This window comes from Notolepis coatsorum (assembly GCF_963971535.1).
Source record: "Notolepis coatsorum genome assembly, chromosome: 2".
Taxonomy (NCBI): domain Eukaryota; kingdom Metazoa; phylum Chordata; class Actinopteri; order Aulopiformes; family Paralepididae; genus Notolepis; species Notolepis coatsorum.
In genome coordinates, this window is record NC_140166.1 from 174,260,814 (window position 1) to 174,278,871 (window position 18,058).

General features: G+C 41.3%; 1 protein-coding gene across 1 annotated transcript in view; it reads right to left on the bottom strand.

Annotated features, from left to right (window-relative positions):
* Positions 1–504: 504 nt before the first annotated feature.
* gabrb3 (gamma-aminobutyric acid type A receptor subunit beta3) overlaps positions 505–18,058 on the bottom strand; it is a gene marked incomplete at both ends in the record, with an annotated part of 240,291 nt that continues 222,737 nt past the window's right edge. The window contains 2 exons of the mRNA XM_084337931.1: positions 505–855; positions 3,434–3,678. Of these exons, the coding sequence (XP_084194057.1) occupies positions 505–855; positions 3,434–3,678 (596 nt within the window). The remainder of the gene's footprint in view (positions 856–3,433; positions 3,679–18,058) is intronic.

Genomic DNA, 18,058 nt, shown 5'->3' on the forward strand with positions numbered 1-18,058 from the left:
ATCTGAAAATGTGAATGTTGGTGGGCAGCATAACAAAAATATAATGTACGTATATAAATAAACCTTATTAAGCCATGGGTATTGCATCTTTGATGTTTTTCAGTGGGCCTATCTATAGTAATAATAACAGTTACTATGACAACAGTCCATCCTGAAAGTAGGGCTACAGTTGTAATAATTGGCATAAAGCACTGTAAATTATGCTTTTGAAATAATACCCCATACCATTGTCAGGTCCAAGTTCGTCTGAATTACTCCAGATTTTAATCCATGAATTAAGATGTCCCAGAAGTCAGTCTTTGTAAAATAAGTACTTCATAGATAAATATCTATTAGTGTGCTTATGCAACTGCACACAATTGAGTGCATATTGTTCTCATGAGAAAGTCAGCGCTCTGTGAAAAAAAAGAAAAGAAAGGTATTCGATGTTATGTCCCTCGAAAAAAGTACTTTCTCACCCAAAAACAAGAATGAGAAACACTGGGCAAAAAAAACATCAGTGTATTAATTTACATAATAAAGCCAGTAGATTATGTTGAAGAGAGAGAACGCGGAGGGGAATATTATCCGTGACCATCTATCGATGGAGTTCACATCGGTGAGGTCTGGGATTTTGATTTTGAGTTGCGAGGATCGCCTCCGCAGACGAGACTTCTTCAGGTGCACGTTCCTGTCCAGGCTCTGGCGGGCAGAGTCCCGCGGCACCGGCGCACTCTGCTTCCTGTACTGGACCCCCGAGTGGTCGAACAACATGGAGGAGTTGCGAGACTCGCTCAAACTGGTTGTGACCTCATTTCCTGCCACCTCGTTGTGCATCTCCAAGGTTGTCAGCAAAATGTTCCCCTGGGAGTCGACCTGGTGGACAGAAACAGACGTAGAGGAGTGTTAAAAAACTGGGGGCTGCGTACCATACCGGTGGTTCCACTGAGTTATTACAGAGACACATACAACATACATCAGGCATTGCTCCGCCGTTCTGACACATAATAAACTTGGTAAACAGAGAGCGGCCTTCAAAAAATAGGTTTCCTGTCTCACAACTTAAATCACCTCTCACAAATCAGCGCAAGGTTTGATTGAACGTCCTCCGATCTTACAACATTGCTACAAACATCTGGAAATGGATTGCTGACTGTTGTTCTATAATGTAGGGAATGAAATTAATACCACAAGGTAACATTTCCACTGTACTACTAAAACAAATGGATTATGCTCCTAATGGAACTTGTTCCAAGACCGGGCCACCCCCTTCTCAGATCTGTTTATTGTACTGGCAGACAGAAACATATTGATGAGTAGAGGTTATTTCCCAGGGGATTTACCTTCCTCAGTTCATTTTTATTAATTTAGCTATACTTCTTATTCTCTGTAGGGCTACGCAATATATAGTGAAAAAATAAATACAATGAAATCAAATGAATATATATATATATATATGTATTGTAAGAAAATCCAAATCACAACATTAACTACTGCATTTTTCAATTTTCTATCAGAGAGAAAGGTGTTCCAGACTGGCTCCTCAACGAGGTGGTCATTGCTGTACAGAAGTCCTACCTAAAAATCAAGTTATGCATAGACAAAATCTTGCATAACATTAATTGGTTCATATATTTTTAAGCATCTACAAAAATATGCAGACAAAGCCATGTCCATGTGAGTTGCAATTCATATTGAAATTCTAACATATATATCATTTGAAAGCTCACAAACGTCAATGTGCAGTAATTCTAACATCCGGGTAATGATCTGAATCCACTGAGATGTGCTTGAATGGAACACACAGTAGGTCATGGTATCACCACAGGTTTTTCAAGGAAGTGAAGCACAGACTATTTGCAGTATAGGGCACAAAGTGAGGCGCACATTCAGAAAACCACAAATGCATGAACAGAGTGAAATATGAGAAACAATCAAAGGACAGACTATGTAAAAGAGGATATACTCATATGATGGGGATAAATGCCAATAGAATGCATGTCTGGTTGAGATCGAGAGGGCAAATCCCTTTGTTCCATGGGGAGGGAAAAACTTTGCACAGTGGCAACATTTTCAGGAGAGGTTCACAGACGTTGATGGGACAGGCAGTGACAGACACTCACCCCTCGTGAGTGACGACGCCCATGTACCTGATTAGACAGTTTTACAGACGAAGACTTGCAATTGCCTCGTTCCAGAACAGACTAGGCCGGGAGAAACACAAACAGAAACCTCTTCATCTGAGATTCAGCTGTACCAATGTACAAAAAGGGGATTCTGACAAACTGAACTCTGACCATAAACCCTCCTGAGTGCTGTGGAAGCTATGGGACAGAGAGCGCCATGGCTCAGGTGCCTCAGTGTTCAAAACATCATGAATACAAGACACGTACCTCAATGTTCAAAACATCATGAATACAAGACACGTACCTCAATGTTCAAAACATCATGAATACAAGACACGTACCTCAATTTTCAAAACGTCATGAAAACATGGCAAGTGCCTCAATGTTCAAAACATCATGAATACAAGACAGGTACCTCAATGTTCAAAACATCATGAATACAAGACACGTACCTCAATGTTCAAAACATCATGAATACAAGACACGTACCTCAATTTTCAAAACACGGAAACATGGCAAGTGCCTCAATGTTCAAAACATCATGAATACATGGCAAGTACTTTGATGTTCAAAACATCATGAATACATGACAAAGACCTCACTGTTCAAAACATCATACATTCATGGCAAGTACCTAGATGTTAAAAAAATCTTGAAAACATGGCAAGTGCCTCAATGTTCAAAACATCATGAAAACATGGCAAGTTCCTCGATGTTCAAAACATCATGAATACATGGCAAGTACCTTGATTCTTTAAACATCATGGATACATGGCAAGTACTTCAATGTTCTAAACATAAATTCATGGCAAGTACCTTGATGTTCAAAACATCATGAATACATGGCAAGTACCTCAATGTTCAAAACATCATGAATACATGGCAAGTACCTTGATTTTTTAAACATCATGGATACATGGCAAGTACCTTAATGTTCAAAACATCATGAATACATGGCAACATGTATCTCAATGTTAATAATGTTATCTTACATTCTTGGTCTACCTAAAGACAAAGTAAAAGATGTAACTGTATTGGCCCTGGATGTTAAGTCTGACAGAGAGACAAAATAAGAAACTACTAAGCTATCTGAATACTACTTCAGAGTCCTGTTTGAATGAAGACTAAAGGATAGGGCATTATGATGCTATGTGATCTGTTAATTTACACTACTTTTAGATTTAAGATTCCTTTAGGTAAAACAAGCTACATTTTGAAGATGTGACGTGGTCAGTGTTTGTAGCACCCATAGTTAGGCTAGGCTAATGAAATGATCTGTCCATTATGATTTCCCAATACATGTATGTGTCTGAGGGCATCATTCTTACCCTAGGATCATCAAATTTATCCCGATCGTTATTCGCCTTCTCTATCTTCTCAGCCAGCCTCTTCTGCATCTGAGGGCCTCTCCCGAAGAATATGTAGTTGACGAACGCGTACTCCAGCAGGGCCAAGAACACGAAGACGAAGCAGCCCATCAGGTACATGTCTATGGCCTTGACGTAGGGGATCTTGGGCAGCGTCTCTCTCAGATGGGTGTTGATAGTGGTCATGGTCAGCACAGTGGTGATCCCTGAAAGGAAAAGATCAGAGGAATTGTAAACCACCTGGGTCCCCCATGAGAAAGCAAACATTCACCAGTCAGCCAAAGGAGAATCCCCCCTCGGGCCAAAGGAGATATTAAGCTTATGACTGGAGGCTTCAGGCAGAGCTATTCTGCTACTACCATGTCAGACCCATGGAAAGTATGGAAGCTAGCTGGAGAGCTACATGGTTTGTATACTGTATGTTCCATGGGTCTGACGTGTTACGCTATGACGCTACTCTGCTACAACAATAGAAAACACAAAGGAAAGAGGAACACTGACTTAATTGACCTATTTATGTACTGTAGCACTCATTGTTAATTTGTCACTAATTATTAAGAATATCACTATAATTTGAACAATACTGTTATATAACCTGGAACTTAGAAATGCATCAGAAACAACTGTGCCCTGTGAAAAAAAAACAATACTTTTAAATTGATAAAGAATCTTTGATAAAGTTACATCGCCTTTGAGAACAACCCTAATATTAAACTGTCTCCAAGACAGCCGTCGGTCCACAAACCCTTCTGTAATTAACACGTTCTTCATGATGAATAAATATGACAGCTAGCGGTTAACACTTATAGGGGGGGGGGGGTGATGATAGGCTGCTGTCATCAAGCCCTGGAAGCCATCATACAATACTAGATGCCATATTAGTTTTGTTTCATTTAGAAAACATTCATGTTCACATTCAGCTTCGCCAGATTAAACTGAGTAACTTAAAGACGTGGGGAAACATTTTCTGCATCAGCATCTGTTACTAGGCAGTGTCTAGTGTGTCGCTTTCACACAGGGGCTGTTTGGTCCGGACTTTCGGACCAGAATTCGATAGTCCGGTTTTTCGGGTCTGTGTGAATGCGCGTCGAACTCGGTCCGCGGACCAAGCAGGCGAACTCTAGTCCGCCTGAAAACGTAGGTCTCGGTTCGGCTTCAGCGGACCAAACGCGAACCAAATATAGGAAGTGATTATTATTACCACTGCTTGCAGCACTCACTGCAAAACAAGCACACTGCATCTAATCTCTCTATCTATCTATCTATATATGTCTGTGCATCTTGGGAAGAAGGAAGAAAAAACGCAGCTTATTATTATTACCGAGGCGCGCGGCTTATTATATTATTAAAACAGCTACTTGTGGGCACTCATAAAAACACTGTGGTCTACAAGTTGTTTAGCGAGAGGATGGTGGTAATGTGCTTCAATAGAACAATGGATCAATGCCATGTCAAAACTCGGCTCCGCTGATCTGCAGGGCTCCGCAGTACACACACAGACACACACACGCGCGCGCGCACACACGGGATCGCAAACCACACACACATTTCCACTGTCCAATAGACAAGCGCCCTTTTCGACCGCGTGACATTGTTCAGAAGGTCTCGGTCCGCTGACAGATTTCTCTATGTGAACGCAGGCGAACCAAATGAAGAATGCAACAATGTTGCAACTTCACCCCCAGAACCGCACCGAGTCCACCAAAACTATATGTGAAAGCGACCTTAACTCTGCTTATACCCATCAGGTCTGTCCTGTAGATCAGGATAACATCTGGAATCAGCCAGACCAAATAATGAAGTGAAACAGTATGTCAGGAAACTTTGGGACTACCAAACCTATTGTATCAAACGATTGTGGAATACATTTGTAATATTGCTTATCCAAGTCACCTCCCACTTAGCGGAGTGGTGGACACCCAGCTAGCTGCTGGAGCTTGAATGTGTGAATGTGAGTGAGTGACCTCTGTGTACGGGAGGTCTGGCCTGCTTGGTTAACAAAACGTGTCTGTCTCTTTAATTAGACCTTTTAATTAAAAAGTAATTGTTCTAGCATTACAGGGTGGAGTGGTTTGCCAAATACTTTAATATGTCTCTAATATAAAGTCATCCCCTCAGGAATTCTCTAACTTCATTAGGAGAGAACACTACATTTAATCCAGGCTACCTGTAACTATAAGTCACTTTTATCAATTGCAAGTATGAAGATATATGAATAATATTATGTATGGATCACTGTTCAACTACCAACTGTAAGCAGAACGTGACTATAGTAACTATACTGTAGAACTGGGTAGAACACATCTGCTTTAATACTATGTGGCCCGTGATTCCTTATATTTTTCTGTATGTGACCCCCCCAAAGAAAAGGTTTGGACACCCTGCTATAGTTTGATCTACTCTCTAAATCTATACCACTTTAATGAGCATGTGCTGCATTTACAAATGTTTTGATGTCCTTTTAGTTTAATTTTCTTTACCGTCGGTTCATCCCCCCAAAAAGCACAAAAAAACCTGTATTTGCTTTGTAGGGTGGAGCGAGAGCAACCACCTCCAACTCAACATCAGCGAGACGAAGGAGCTGGTCAGTGGCCTCATTCCAGTAAAAGCCAAGGTATGGCGAGGAGGGAGGGTGGGGGGGGGTGAAGGTGGATTTTTTTTGTCAAATCAGTTGTGCAATAGTCACTTTTGGTGAGTTGTTTCTATACAATTCACTTGTATGACATTTAGGTACCGTATGACACAGGACTACACAAGCATTTTTAATATAGAAATGTGTCAACCACAATATTTTACATACAAATTATGCAGAATGTAATTATTGTAATATCATAACTGTCTATTATTTTTCTTGCAATTGAGCCAATTTTCCTTAGGTACGGTTTTGAGGTGTGTGTTCAACAGAATATAGTATCAAAAACACATTCACAAAAAGTATGGGTTACTGAATGCTGAACTGCACTGTTATAATCACTAAGCCATTGTAAGACCTTACCTGTGTCCCTGTATCACTTGTCTCTGCTGCCCTCTGATTAAAAAACTTCTGTATGTCCATTTTCCCTTTTTTTTCTTTTTCATATTTCAGTTAGTCACAGTAAAAGTCACCTAGTAAAAGTGAGATAATTGACAATATCAAAACATGCTAGGGCTGTACCGAATAGTTCGAAGCCTCGTTCATAATGTTGACATTCGAATTCTAAATCAACATAAAAAATTGTAAAAAAAAAAAAAAAAAAAAAAATAATGTGCCAAGGTATGGCGAGTGCCATACCTTGCCATACCAAAATGACGCCCCTGGAGCTGGTGATGGACTACCGGAGAGGCAAGAAGAGCCCCCCCCCCCCCCCCCAACTCCCATCACCATCCGAGGGGATGAGGTGGAGATGGTGGAGACATACAAGTTTGTTGAAGTACACCTGAACAACAAATTAGACTGGTCGGACAACACAGAGGCCTTCTCTAGGAAGGGACAGAGCAGGCTGTTCTTCAAGTCAAGTCAAGTCAAGAGTTTTATTTGTCACGGCATACGAGTATACAATGAAATGCGGGTGGTCTTGCCCGCAACGATGTGCAATACAGTGGGTACAACATATAATAGAATCCAATAAAAAAAAATAAAAAAAAATTGTGCAATAACAGGTAACAGGTAACATGGTGTGACATCAAAATCGGTATCTGTACATAGTTATTTACAGAGCATATAGGACATAATTACTGTTGCTAATACTGATTTAAAGTGGCTTTTCCTTTTGGCAATAAGTGTGAGTGTGTGCGCATGAGTGTGTGCCCGCTCATGTTGAAGTCTTAAAGTGGCTGCTAGTGTGCGAGCGTGCACAGCGTGCGTGTCGTGTGTGTGCTCATGTGTGCTTATGTGTGGATAGTTCAGTGTTCTGTGGTACTCAATGTTCATTGTTCAGGACTCTGATGGCCTGGGGGAAGAAGCTAAGCCTCTCTGTCCTAGTAGCTGGGGTTCGCAGGCGTCTGCCTGACCTCAGCAGCTGAAACAGGCTGTTATTGGGGTGGTGGGGGTCTTTCATTATTCTGCAGGCTCTGGATTTGCACCTCTTGTTGTATAGAACCTGCAGGGGAGGTAGTGCAATACCCGTGGTACGCTCGGCTGAGCGCACCACTCTCTGTAGGGAATTCTTGTCCTGTGCCGTGCTGTTTCCATACCAGGCAGTGATGTTTCCGGTCAGGATGCTCTCTACAGCTCCTGAGTAGAAGGACTGGAGTATCTTCCTGAGAAGACTCAGGTCCTTCAATGTGTGCAATAGACTGCTGCAGTCGTTTTACCAGTCTGTAGTAGCCAGTGTCCTCTTTTTTGCCGTTGTATGCTGGGGGAGCTTACTCAACTTACTTCCAAGTTGCATTCAGGAGTTGTTCCAAATTAGAGAGAGCCGGTATAAACTTAGGGGAACTTGTGTCTTCAATATCGCAAAGGCAAGGACAAATATAAAAAGTCGATGTATATCTGTTAAAGGGGTAAAACTATGGAATAACTGTGACAAATAAGTAAAAATGTGTAGTTCGATACATACATTTAAGAAATTATTAAAATATAGGCGACTGAGTGGCGCAGTGGGCAAGGCGCTCGCCACTAACGCAGGATATGCTGGTATCGAGCACAGCTCTCGGTGTTGCTACCGGCTTGGCCGGTCGTCATACTAACACAATTGGCAGTGTTAGAGGGTGGGAAAGCCGGTGGGTGGGGATTGGACGTTGTGGACATCGACTCCTACAGGTCGGTTGGTGCGCCTACAGCAGAATCAGGAAGTATCGGGGGCAGCGTGAGCCTCCCACGCGTTACTCCTCGCCACTGAGAGATCGCACTGTTCAGGTGAAAAGATGCGACAGCTGCCTCCTCGTGTACCGGAGGGGACACGTGATGCAAGGCTTGGTCCTCACTGCAGCCGACCAGTGGGAGGCATAGTCTAGCAACGTTCAAGACAGGGGAGGGGAGAATTGACGGGAGAATTGGCAAGGCGAAATTGGGATGGGAGAAAAAGTGGATCAAAACTTTTTTTTTAATTAAAATATAAGGTGATACATAATATAAAACCTTATTATCCTAATTATATTTTATTATAACATAACTATTAAAATCGTGACAAAAGAAATATATATAAAAACAAATAAATAAATGTGTATACGTTTTGTATATAAAACTATGAAACTTTTGTAACCTTTTGTTTTTGCAAAATGATGTACTGAATTATGTTTTTTTGTTTGTTTTTTTGTAAATAATGTAATGTAAAAAGGGTAGGCAATTATAAGCCTCGGCTTCAGCCTACACCTTTTCGGTAATTTTCTTTCTTTTATAAATGTTCTACTACTGTACATTGCTTTGTAAAAGAAGACCGAAAGAAGAAAATCATTCATTCATTCAACTCAAGGGACACCAACAAACTGAACAAGCTGGTGAGGAAGGCTATTAGCTCCGTGGTGGGAGTTGAGCTGGTCAGACTAGAGGTGGTGGCAGAGAGGAGGATGAGAAGGAAGCTGGCCGCTATCCTGGAGAACCCCTCTATGAGGAGCTAGCCACTCCTTCACGCCAGCAGCTGGAGAGCTAAAGACTGCAGAACTCAAGAACTACAGTATTAGGAATGTCTGACCACCAAAACCTGCATAGACTACAATGTATTACGTATATCATGCCAGTGAGGGTACAGACCAGGGGCGGAGCTAGGGGGTGGCTACCTGGGCTCAAGCCCCGGATGTATTCTGAAAAGCCCCGAATCTATTTAAAAAATAATTAATTTTTTTTTTCTTTTTTTTTTTTTTTTTTCAATTCATCATTGTTACATGAAAATATGTTTGCACCAGATTTAGCAGAAGCTAATTTCCATCTGTGGTCTATCCAGCTGCTAACTGTATTTGAGTGAGTTAAGTCTTGGTGTTATGGTAGACTCAGACCTAAGCTTTAAATCACAATCAACAAGTTGACAAAAACTGAATTCTTCCACCTTAGAAACATAGCTAAAGTACGGCCATTTATAAATCAAAAGGACGCTGAAAACCAGATCCATGCCTTTATCTCAAGCCAACTCGACTACTGTAATGCACTCCTTACCGGCCTCCCGAAAAAATACGATGATAACTATTTTATTGCAATGCACTATTGCATTATTTTATTCTATTTTACTAACAATTTTATTGCACTGCACTATTTTACTTTGTATCAGTGAATCATAGACGCCTGGCCATAAGAGCATTCGGAGCATCTCTGCTCTCCCACTATTGAACTTGGGGGAGCAAAGGTATGATCTTGCTCCACCACTTTCTGATTATATGAAAAATATGATATATCCCCCCCCAATATATAAATCTAACCATAACTACGTTATGGTTAACTGAGTTTTATAGTGAAAAGAGCAGCTTTATTGGTCAAGATTGAAGGCTCTATATTGCAGGAAATTGCACGTACAGGTTCATTAAATTCAAAATAATTCTGTCGTGGAGGGGGTCGTGTCTGACCCCCTCCAAACCACCCCTTGCCTGCCAAAAAAAATTATAAAAAATTTAAGAAAAAAAAAAAAAAAAAAAGGGGGGGGCCCATCTGGGCTAAGCCCCGGATCTCCTACAATCCTAAATCCGCCCCTGGTACAGACCCTCACTTGCACCTTGTGTATACCGTTTATTCCTCTCATATTTTCTCGTATTCCGATTTTATTGCCTATATGCATGTCTTTCTTCCATTACCCTGTCCATACCTGTACCTCCCCTCCCCCATGATTCAGATTCAAGATTCAAGAGTTTTATTTGTCACATACATACATGCAGTGAAATGTAGGTGGCCATGCCCGCCTTGATTGTGCCAAATACAAATAATAAAATAGAATAGATAATAAAATAAAATAGAGTAGACATGATAAAAAAGTAATAAGAATAAAATACAATGCTAAGCTTCAGAATAGAGGCAATGGGCCTCATTCAACAATACTCTCTTATTATTTTTCTTATATTCTTGCTTACCTGTCTGTTAAGAGAACAATAAGAAAAGCCACCGCCACATTCATCAAGCCGTTCTTAACGTCGAAATCTGTGCATACCCAGGAGATTTGCATGATGAATCCCACTCATTCTTAAACTCAAAAGCGTGTTCGCGCTAAATTAATTTGCATACAGACACGCCCACCATCTCCCTATAAGGCGAATGAGGCGGGTGTAAAACAGCTCAATATGTCAACAGGAAGCGCTTTGCGATCTCAAAATGACACACACACACTCATGACTTGCAGACCAGAGAAAGACTTTCGTCTTGTTTACATCAGGGTCCCCCATTTTCAATTCATCATAACATATATTACATACATGACATACAGATAGACCTTCATCTATACAGAGAAGAGAGGAGAGGGGAGGTTGTAAATATGCGTTATATGCGTACGGCCTGGGCAGCCAGCATCTAACTGTTCTAACAGCAATATATAATCCATTTCAGAAGCAGAACGCACGCAATAAGTTATAATAATTATTATTATTATTGAAAAGTTCTGCATGGGTTTATAAAGTCGTATTTGGGGGTACTATATTTGGGGGCAATTGACCAATGGTTTGCTTTCAACCCATGAACTCCTTCCTCTCTCACCATTTTATATATGTTTTTTTATTTTATCTACTAAAACTGTATTGTATTATATTGTTTGTTTTGTAAAGTGTCTTTGAGAATTAGGAAAAGCGCTATATAAATCGTATGTATTATTATTATTATGAATGGTAGGCTTTTTTAAATGTTTCTCATCTGGGTAAGAATTTCTTATTTCGGTAAGAGTGCTCTCGACCACTCTTATAATTTGTTCTTGCCTGAGAAAAAAGCAACAATAAGAAAACTTTGCTGAATCCCAGGTAAGAACAAAGTAAGAGGAAATGCTAGTTAAGAACAAAATCTGTTCTTATAACAAAACAAACTGGTCAGACTACTACTTGACCTTACTCCTAGAACCCACCTCACCCCTGCCCACTTTGACTACCTAGGATGGCTTAGAGTAGACGACAGAGTACAGCAACTTGCAATGGGCCTGGTCTACAAGATAGACTATACGACTAAGGTACCCATGTACATGTCAAAATACTTCCCAAAGGTCAGTGAATACCACGACCACAACACAAATCATGGAGGAAGCTCAACAAATCATGTTAAACCCAGATTCGGCTCAAACAAGGGACTAAACACGTTTCGCAATTATGCCACATCAATGTGGAACGCCCTACCCAAAGCTGTAAAGGAATGTGAATCCCTACCCACATTTAAAACCGCTCTAAAAGAGCACCTACGGGAGGCTGCAATTCGAAACTGGCCACCGTAAATGTCCAAACCCCCCCACCCCCTCCTAATAGACAGTCTCCTCCCCACCATATGTATATATTCTCTCCCCACCGTATGTATATTTCTCTCCCTCCCACCCACCCCCTTTTTTTTTTTTTTTTTTTTATCTTTTTCCCCCTCCATTTTCCTCCGATTTTCTCCCATCCCAATGTTAGTCGTTATGCCAATTCCCAATCCCCTTCCTGGTCGCTGCGCACTTACCCCCCACAGTCAGATCATCTGGGAGAGTGGAGGCTATCACGTGCTTCCTCCGACACACGTCCAGCCAATCAACCGCTTCTTTTCACCTGGCAGCGCGGATATTCTCCGAGAGGGCGTAGCGTGTGGAAGGATCACACTATCCCACTCAGGTCCCATCCGCGCTTAGCAGGCGCCCCGACCGAACTGTAGGAGTCGCTGTTTACAACGACCCGGACCCACCCCGCCAGCTTCTCCCACCCTCTAATACTGCCAATTGTATTAGTGTGAACGGCCAGCCAAGCTGGTGACAACCCCGGAGCTGTGAGCTGGATTCGCCTGTTCGAACAGGCGAATCCAGCTCACAGCTCCGGGGTTGGTGACGAACGCAATCTCCGCTACGCCACCTAACCGCCCTCCACCCACCCCCTTCTAATGTACAGTCTCCTCCCCACCGTATGTATATATTCTCTCCCCACTGTATGTATATTTCTCTCCCACACACCCACCCCCTCCTAATGTACAGTCTCCTCCCCATCATATGTATATACTCTGTCAGGATCTATGGGTAACAGTACTGTATATTTGCATATCATATATGTCACAAATGTAACAGTACTATATACCTGTATGTCATGTATGTCCCTATGCCATAAATGTCATGATGTCATGTATGTTGTGTATGTCATAAATGTCACTATGAATTGAAAATGGGGGACCCTGATGTAAACAAGACAAACGTCTTTCTCTGGTCTGCATCCCCTTAACAATTGTATGTATTGAGCTGTACTGTATTGTACCCATTCTGCAATCTGTTAAATAAAGTTTTCATTCATTCATGCCCGAATTTCCCCAAGGGGATCAATAAAGGAATATCTTATCTTATCTTATTTGTCATGACATGATAGAGACATGCAATTTAACCCAGTGTATGACAATGAATATCACACCAATCAGCCCGGTGGTGGGGCTATAACCAAAGGCCAAAACGTCAAATTATGAAAACAACAAAACACTCAACAACAAGACATGACAACAACAAGATACTTGTATTGCCACACAACCAGGTTGGTGGTATTCATATTCGGTACAGAGTGGTTGAAGCTCTAGATATACATTAAACAGGAACATGGATACATTTAGTCCCCCTTCCCAGCAATAAATACATAAATACAGCACAACACCAGACAACACAACACACGGAAGAGTCTAGAGTCTCTAGACCATCAGGTCAGGAGCTTGGTTAGTGTAAGGGGGGACACCATACATCTGGCATGATTTTGTACGTATATACAGCTATATCTGTACAACCTTTAGGTCTACACAGTTTTACCAAAAACTACTTTTTACCCTACGATAGGTTGTCCACCCGAAGCCTGTTTCTTTAGCTTAGCAAAGGCGGAAAAAGCCGTTACAACCAAGAGAGACTGGTCACCATATGGTCTACAATACGTGCAGCATGTAATGATTTAAAGCATACCAAACAAATAAATAAACATGTGTGTCTCAATACCGTATGTAGCATCAACACAAGCTGTCATCTACCACTACCTTGATTTAGAATCTCCAGTATGGACCGTCAACGTGTATTTCTGTCCATTCTGGCTTACATAAACCCAAAAGTGTTGCATGGTATGTGCGGGGGAGTCGAGAGCACACGAGTACACAGCATCGATTTCTCCACAACAAAGCAAAGAGCAAAGGATCAAAACTCTTTTGCTGAGTTACGAGGAGAAGAGTTACCCAACAGACTCTCTGGAAACACTCTCACGGGCTACGGTATATTTTTACAAGTTCCTAACATTCATAACATTTTTGTAATCAAGAAAACGTTGTAGGACTTTTTCCCACAGCCGTCCAAATTATATTACTTCTTTATTGGAATGGACCACTTGATCCGTGTCTTTACACTTAAGCGACTAGAGTTTGTACTGAACTTGGTAGATTTTCTTTTGGCTTCTCTGCCCCTACCGTATGGAATACCCTGAAGGAAACTCTGAAACTAGATTGTTTAGAATCTTGATGACCAATCAGGTCACCCCAATATGCAATTGTTTTTAAATAGTTAAATAGTTAAATAGTAAAAATATAAAAAGTTTTTAAAATATGCTCTTAATTGTTCAGATTGTCTGGTGTTTCTGTATTTATTAATCCACTATGACTTGTGAATATAATATTTTGATGACACTGTAAATGAGTTTAACTACTAGTATAAATAAAGATTGAATTAATGTTTATGTTCTAGAAATAGAATAAGAATCTCTTTATGTGCCAAGTACATCTCTATAGCAGGAATTTGTCCTCTGCATTTAAGCTATCCTAACTACTTAGCAGCAGTGGGCGTCAATAGCCCGGCACCCGGGGACCAACTCAAGTTCTAATGCCAGTACTTTGGTCAAGGGCAATGGCAGGAGTATTTACCTAGCACACATCAGCAGTGTACACTTGTTACAAAGGAAATTCGAAGGGAATGCCACCCAATATAAGACTTCATGTTGTTCCTGTGCTCCTGGACAGTTCAGTCAATATTTGTCACAATACACAAAAAGCTACCCAGAAATATCAGAGAGAACCCTTTAATTTGTGGCGTCACGCTAATTTGGGACTGCTCCATAGACAATGCACAGGGCACGGATTCTGTGTGAGCCCTTACAACCAAATTAGTTAAAGATTATAGTTCAAATCTGTTAGCAATTGATGTGAGAATTTGATTTGACATTGTATGGCTCTACATACTCAGATTTGACATCTAGGCCCATTTGAGGGTTATCTCTCTTGATTTATAGCTGAAGGAGAGAGTGGTGCATGTTCACACATATTGACTGAACTGTCCCATATGAATTCTTAAAATGGGTGGCACTCTTTTAAAGGTCACATATTATAATCCTTTATAACCTATAAACAAGTTAATATAGGTCTCCTGAGGTCCCCAAAACATGTCTTTGAAGTGATTTGCTGAAAATACCACTCAGATTATGCATTCTAGCACGTCTATATACACCCCTCTGTTTCAGTCCGGTTCTCGACAGGCTGTTTCCAGTGTTAATTTTGTCAACGAAAATGATGACTAAATATGGTCGTCAACAAAGCTTTTTCCCCTGTCTAAATCTAGACTAAAACAAAAAAGATAAAATCAAGACTCAAATGCTCAGACCTGTAGTTGACTAAAACGGACTAAGACTAAAATGAAAAATAAATGAAGGTGACTAAATATGATGAAAACGAAAAAAGGAGCATTTGACACATGACTAAGACTAAAACAAAAATTAAAATAGCTGCCAAAATTAACACTGCCTGTTTCTGTGTCTGTAGCTTTAAATGCAAATGAGCTGCAGCCCCCCAACTCCGTGCTCCGGAACTGCGCGTGAACTGTGCCTGGCTCACGAACATTCAGATCAAACCGTCAAACTAGGAGTTGCAGATCAAATATGAGATAAGACCAGGGCTTGACGTTGACACCTGCCCACCTGCCCAGGGCTAGTGAAAATGCTGAGTGGCTAGTGACTTTGGAAAACCACTAGCCACAGTGGCTAGTGAGCCAAAAAGTTAACGTCAAGCCCTGCATAGGTGTGTCAATGATAATGTTCACAGCGTTTGGAGCAATAATATAATTGTTTGCTAGGTTCAACACAGCCAAGGCATAGGTGTGTCAATGATAATGTTCACGGCGTTTGGAGCAACAATGTAATTGCTAGGTTCAACACAACTCTTCCACATCTACACCCTCCATCTTGTCCCAGTCAGCCGTTGCCCCAACTGGAGCTCCTTTTGCGGCTGAGTCACTGGTCGCAGGCAGTAGTAAACAATGGAGTCAACAGTCAGAAGCACAGTTGTACAGTTGGCGTGTAGCAGTATGATTACAATGATACTGTCCCCAGCAGGGGTTAGTGAAGAAGAAATTACCTATATTTATTACTTTTTGGGTGGGGGCGCGAGTGCTGGGATTTTTGGCTAGTGAAAATGCTGAGTGGCTAGTGACTTTGGAAAACCACTAGCCACAGTGGCTAGTGAGCCAAAAAGTTAACGTCAAGCCCTGGATAAGACCCAGCAACTGCATGCTTTACTTCTCGCCTAATCATGAGCCAGCCGCCATTTTGAACACGTTTTCCACATGCACACGAGTCAAGGACAGCCCATTGTCTATGATCCCTGATTGATGACAAGAGAGGCAAATCTGAATGGCTTGTTGAAGCACATGTTTTCTGACCTATAGGCATCCCTGACAAATCTGAATGGTTGTCTTATTTCACAGTTGGTGTGTTAGTAGAGACCCAAAAATGCATGTGCACAAGCACTGAAAAAGGTTATTTTTTTTCACAATATGTGACCTTTTTCAAAGAAAGCCCACATTTTAGGCATGACAGGAACACAAAGTAGCAACTGATCATTCTATAGTACGGTGCCATACGATCCCTTGCCCTGCAGTGCTCGGATATGGAGCTTGAGAAGGATCCCTGTGATGGTAACCTTTTGTCTCTCTTCCACCATCATAATAGGTGCAAAATGAGAGAAACGAGTGGGTAATCACACACAGAGAGGAGCACTAGGAGAGAGCCGAGGAACAGCTTTCCTCTTGATTGAATTTGGAGGGTACAGTAAACGTAATTGCATTCTAACTGCATTGATCTCTCCCTCTACGTGTCCGAGATCAGCCTTCTGGGTGGCAATGCACTGCAGGTAAATCAGGAGTCTTATCATACACCCCCCCCCCCCCCCCCCCCCCCCCCCGGGAGAGGATTTCCTGTTGGAACCTCTTCCATATCTAGCTGCTGACTAGATCGCTCTAAATCTATCCTGTCCCTCTTTAACCCTTTCAGGTATGCAGGAATTATTTGACAACTGAACAATCCGGTGGTGGTACTGTAATACAATAATGTCTACTGGTCACTTAAAGCTAAAGATTAGAATCCTGAGAGAACAGTAAAAAAGAAAAAAACGTTTACACTTGAAAGGGATAAAGCACACTACTGTATGCATGCGCCCGGGCTTTTATGAAAACAACGATGACGACGTATGATGCTAACCAGCGTAGGGAAGGAAACAAGCACATCAGAGGTACCACCCTGTGTGGGTTTTCTACTGTAGCCACCATTCCAGCGGAGGTCAATAGTGTCGGTGAGGGTAATTTACTGCTTTTACAGTAGTGAGCCGGGCCTCGTATCTATTTCAGACCAGGAGCCGGTGGATATTGTGAGTCATGGCTCAGCCCTGGCAGCCTCTTCTCATTGTGTCATAGAGTAGAGATAGAACGCCAGCCTTACCCTGCGTTGTGTGACCAGAAGCCCCTTTCACACGGAAAATCCGACAGGTACACAGAGCCTTGGGCTGGTTTTAAAAACTAGCTTTGTTTTAAATTTAGAAGCTGAATGTGCCTTTTAAATTAACGCTGACTGTTTTGTGCGTTTGAGCACTATAGTCGTTCTATGCTTCCAATCCCAAGGTTAACAAGATATGAAACCGGCAACATAAAAATAAAATGTGTTGCTGTCCAAATACCTTTGTATACATACCAATGTATGTTAAATGCATTTTGACCACTGGCACTATACTACACCGATATACTTTTTGCACAATACAGCTCAATTGCTCAGCCCTGTAAATTTGTTTATTCAAATTAGTCGACTACATCGTACAGCCCTGGCCTATTTTATTTTATAATAATATTATATTTTATTGTACTTTTATTTTAACTTGTTTATATTCCATTTTATTTTACGCTTTATTTTATTCTACCTTAATTGTCTGTTAATGTTGCACCAAACAACCAAATCAAATTCCTTGTAAGTGCAAACTACTTGGCAATAAAGACCTTTCTGATTCTGATATATGTTCAACTTCTATATATCAATTAGCAATGCTACTGTAGATTGTCATAAAACAATCTGCCAGAGGACATCAACAATTCCCCATATCGTGAACCTCCATGAGCTAAACAAAACGCATGGACACAACAAGAGTTTCTCCTCCCGCTGAAAACAGAGGAGGACCGTCATCTTTAATGCTGTCAAGGTTCTACTGTGACAGTGAGTAGGAGACTGACTTTAGGAGACACAGTGAGAGTTTATATGGGTACAATATCTGCC